Source organism: Aureococcus anophagefferens, assembly GCF_000186865.1.
Source record: "Aureococcus anophagefferens unplaced genomic scaffold AURANscaffold_3, whole genome shotgun sequence".
Lineage (NCBI taxonomy): Eukaryota > Pelagophyceae > Pelagomonadales > Pelagomonadaceae > Aureococcus > Aureococcus anophagefferens.
The window spans coordinates 379,632-384,177 of NW_008705563.1; the positions used below are offsets into that span (position 1 = coordinate 379,632).

A 4,546-nucleotide genomic window follows, 5' to 3' on the forward strand; every position below is an offset into this window, starting at 1 on the left:
AGGACGAGGACGGGCCGAACCTCGAGACGTGGAGCTTGGAGTCGCCCGTGCCCAGTGTCGTCTCCGTCGGGTCCTACCCCGAGGCCGACGCCTCCCCCCTCTTCGGCGCCGCGCCCGCGCCCGCGCCCGGCGCGGCACCGGCGCCGCGCGAGCCCGGGCCCGGGACGCGCGCGCCGAAGAAGGCCCGCGCGCGGAAGCCGGCCCCGCCGCCGGCGGCGCCGGCGCCCGTCGTCGTCGTCGTGGCGGAGCCGCCGCCGCGGCGCGAGCTCGTCATCGACGACGCGCTCGCGGCGGAGATCGCGCGCGCGACGGACGCGCGCGTCGCGCGGCGCCGCGCGGCGACGCCCGCGGCGCCCCTCGGCGAGGACGTGCGCGAGGCCTTCGCGTCCCAAGCCCGCGACGAGCTCGGCGAGGACGCGCTGGGCCAGGCGCGCGACGCGTTCTTCGGCGCGGACAAGGACCGGTCGTCGACGCTCGACGAAACGGAGGTCAAGGCCGTGCTCGGCCGCATGGGCGTCTCCGCAGTCGACGAGCTCACGGACTACTTCATGACCGACGCCGGCGGGTCCCAAACATCGCGCACCATGGACTTCGACGACTTCTGCATCATGCTCGCGCCGGAGACGGCCGCGGCCGCGCGCGAGAAGCGCGGCGCGCGGCGGCGCGCGCTGTCGCCGACGCGGCGCAAGTTCCCGCGCCAGATCGCGTCGCGCAAGGCGTCCCACCTCGACTACGAGTTCCTCGTCTCGGACACGCCCCCCAACTTCGCGGACACGACCCTGTCCTTCGCGTCGTCGCGGACGTCGCTGCCCGCGTTCGGCGAGGCCGACGTCGCGACGCCGCGCGTCGTCGTCGTCGGCGCCGGCGCGCCGAGCGACGGCCCGGCGCCGGCGCCCGAGGGGAAGAAGGTGCGCGACACCTTCCTCGGGCGCATGGGCCTCCGCGACAACCTGCCGCTGCCCCGGGCCGCGACGTACGCGGGCGACGAGTCGTCCGCAGGCACGCTCGAGGAGGACGACGCGTCCAACGCGGGCCCGAACCCGGCGCTCTTCAAGGACTGGCAGCAGGCGGACCTCGCGCCGGAGGTGCGCGCCGTCGACGACGAGTGCTTCGCGGAGGTCTCGGGCCTCCGGTCGCTGTCGACGTCGCTGTCGGACCTCGCGGGCGGCCTCGAGGAGCTCAAGGCGTCCATGTCGTCCTTCTGGGCCGACAAGCACGCGAAGCTCGACGAGGCGGAGCTGGGCCGCGCGTCCGCGGCCCTCGTCGTCCAGAAGCACTACCGGCGCCACGTCGTCCGCCGCCGCTTCGCGCAGTGGGTCGACCTCGAGGACGACGAGGACCTCACGTCCCAGCTCGAGGGCGTGCGCGTCGCCGTCGCCCAGTTCTGCCTCGCGAACCACGTCGACTTCGACCGCATCGAGACGAAATTCTCGACGATCCAGGACAACCTCGACGGCGCGAACCGCGACTCCGTCGACGCGGACCGGCTCCTCGGCTGGAACCCGGACGTGCCCCTGGCGAACCTCGCGGGGTCCCGCGCGACGGCCTGCCGCATCCGCGAGTGGCAGTCCCAGCACCGCCCGGCGACGCGCGAGGCCGAGACCGCGCCCGGCGCGGGCCTGTAGGCGCCCGCCCCTTCCCCCTTCCCCCTCGCCCTAAGGGTCCGAAAATGCGAGGCGGGTCCCGGGGGCTGCCCTGGTTCGCCTGCCGCTCGCGGGCCTGTTCTTCGGCGCCGCGTGTCGACGACCCGCCAGACGTCGACCTCGACCCGGACACAGAGATTAAGCCGTCGCGCGAGAGCTCAGGCCTTGTCGTCGTCCGGGAGCTTGTAGGGGAACTCCGTCGGAAAGGGCACGATCGGCGGCGGGATGTCCACGGTGGGCGACGGGGACGGGTCGCCGGCCTTCGTCGGGTCCGGCGTCGGCTTCGGCGGCTGCGTCGGGTGCGGATGCTTCATCGGCGTCGGCCGCGGCGTCGCCGGGGGCGGGCCCGGCGGGTCCTCCAAGTCGGCGTACGTCGGGTGGTCCGTCGGTCGCGGCAGGGGCATGCCCGTGGGCTTCGGCGTCGGCACGTAGGACGGCACGGAAGTGGTCGGCTCGGGCGACGGATAGGGCGTCACGCTCGGCGCGGCCGTCGACGGCACGGGTGAGGGCGCGGGCGTCGACGGGGCCGGGCTGGGCACGAGCGTGGGCAGGCCCGAGGGCTCCGGCGTCGGGCTCTCGGACGGAGAGGGCGTCGGCGCGGGCACGGGCGGGATCGTCGGCCGCGGCGACGGCGCCGCGCTGGGGTGGTACGTGGGCGCGGGCGCGGGCAGGCCGCTGGGGCTCGGCGACGGCAGGCCCGAGGGCGCCTCCGTGGGCATGGGCGTCGGGTGGATCACGGGGTGCGTGGTCGGGAGGCCCGACGGCTCGGGCGACGGGAGGCCGCTCGGCTCGACGGACGGCGCGCCCGTCGGCGCGATGGGCTTCGCCGTCGGCGTTTCCGACGGCTTCAGCGACGGCGGCATCGTCGGCGCGAGGGACGGCTTGGCCGTCGACGGCGCGCTCGTCGGTTTGTAGGTGGGCCCGAGCGACGGCGCCGGACTCGCGGACGGCGCGTCCGTAAAAATGTCGTGTTCCGGCGGCGGCGGGCCCGTCTCGCGCTCCGTGTGGTCGCTCGGCGCCGCCGAGGGCTCGGGCGCGAGCGTCGGGTCCAGCGACGGGCAGGAGCTCGGCGGCGGCACGGGGCTGGCCGACGGCGCGGGCCGCGGCGCGGGGCCGGCGCCCGCCTGCGTGAAGAAGCCCTGGGGCGTCGGCTCGAAGGTCGCCGCGCCCGTGTTCGGCGGGCCGTCGACGTCGCCGCCGCTCGGGTATTTATGGAGGTCCGCGACGGGCGCGGCGCCGCGGCTCCGCTTCGCGGCGCCGAGCAGCACGACGGCGCAGGCCGCGAGGGCCGTGGCGAGGACGCGCGCCGTCGGCCGTCGTTTTCGTCGCACGGGCGCCTCCCGCCTCTCGAGGAGGGTCTCCCGCTCCGCCATCGCGCCGACGCGCCCGGCCACGCAGGCGACGGCGGCGCTTCGGCAGGCGACGGGGCTGCTCAGTTCGCGGCGTCGTCGAATTCAGAGGGCACCTTTGGCCGCACGCTTAGATCCCCAACTTCAACCTCGCAGAGTATCCATCAAGAAGACATCGACGATGGGCTTCGTCGGTGCCCTCCTCGCCGCCGGCGCGGCCGCGGTCGACTTCCCGCGCTGCCCCGTCGCGACGCCGAGCGACAGCTACCCCGCGTTCCCATTCAAAGCGTTCTCGGCTGCGTACGTCGAAGAGTCGCTCGCCCGCCCCGTGGACTGGCGGGCCCGCGGCGCCGTGACGCCCTGCAAGAGCCAGGGAGCCCAGGGCGACTGCGGCGCGATCGCGGCGCCTGTGTCGCGCGTCGGTGGTTCACCGCCGCGCCGTCCGCAGGCACCTTCGGCCAGACGCAAGAGTGCGTCCGCGCGTCCGCGCGCGCGCCGGCACGCGGGGCCTTCGTAGGGCGGAGTCGCAGTACTTCCTCGGCGGCGGCGGGCGGAACCCGCGCAAGACGCCGCACGCGCTCGTCCAGTTCTCCGAGCAGCAGCTCATGAGCTCCAAGCGGCGTCCGGCGGCCGCGACGATGTTCCAACATCGTTCGGTAGGCTGCAAGGGCGAGCGCGAGGACGCGTTCTTCTTCTTCGAGGTCGGCATGGAGAGTACTGCGGATTACCCCTACAACGCGAGTGTCCGGCGTCCCGCGACGGGGGACCGCGCCCGGACGATCGCCGCAGGCGACGAGCTGGCCGACGAGCGAGCCGCCGCCGTGCCACTTCGACGCGTCGAAGGTCCCGCCCGGCGTCGGTGTGCCGATCTTCGAGACCGGGCGCGCAGGTCCTGCCCGCCTCGACGTTTTCCAACTGGACGACCGTCCCCGCGTCCGCCGGCGAGGACCAGCTCGCGGCCTTCGTGCGCCACAACGGCCCCGTGCAGATCGGCATCGACGCGGACGTCTTCAAGAACCTGGACGACGACCACCACATCACGCCCGACCGCTGCGGGAACTTCACGGCGATCGACCACAGCCTGGGCATCGTGGGCTACAACGCGACGGCGGACAAGGGCGCCTACTGGATCGTCAAGAACAGCTGGGGCGACGCGTGGGCGGACCACGGCTTCCTCTACGTCGCGCGCGGCGTCGGCTGCGGCAACATCTTCGGGAGCGGCGGCCACGTGTACACTTATGGCGACCCGTCCTTTTATTACGACGCGTAAAAAAACGCGGCTGCAGACGAGCTAACTAGAGCTTTAAGCAAAGACACGTCTTTGCGCAATATCGGCGACTGGCTCTTCGGGCCCATCCAGAAGGTGCCGCCGGGCGAGTACGACCTCGCGGCCGCGCAGCGGGGCTACGCGGCGCTCCTTGGCGACCTCGACGCCATGGCGGGCAGCGCCGCCGACGCCTTCGACGCCAAGGCCTACGGCCCGACGTCCCAGGGCTCGAGCGGCTTCGAGGCGTCGGCGTGCTACGGCCTCCCGACGCGGCTCGCGTCGAGCTC

At 74.1% G+C, this 4,546-nt stretch overlaps 2 protein-coding genes across 2 annotated transcripts in view; both read left to right on the forward strand.

Annotated features, from left to right (window-relative positions):
• Positions 1-2,558, forward strand: part of AURANDRAFT_70802 (hypothetical protein) — a gene marked incomplete at both ends in the record, with an annotated part of 4,878 nt that extends 2,320 nt beyond the window's left edge. The window contains 2 exons of the mRNA XM_009035370.1: positions 56-1,621; positions 2,195-2,558. Coding sequence (XP_009033618.1) covers positions 56-1,621; positions 2,195-2,558 — 1,930 coding nt within the window. The remainder of the gene's footprint in view (positions 1-55; positions 1,622-2,194) is intronic.
• A 1,368-nt stretch (positions 2,559-3,926) lies between these two features.
• On the forward strand, positions 3,927-4,262 carry AURANDRAFT_20898 (hypothetical protein; the record flags this gene model as incomplete). Its single annotated transcript, XM_009035371.1, has 1 exon — positions 3,927-4,262. A coding segment is annotated over one exon (336 nt), but the record flags the coding sequence as incomplete, so codon positions are not given.
• Positions 4,263-4,546: the final 284 nt, after the last annotated feature.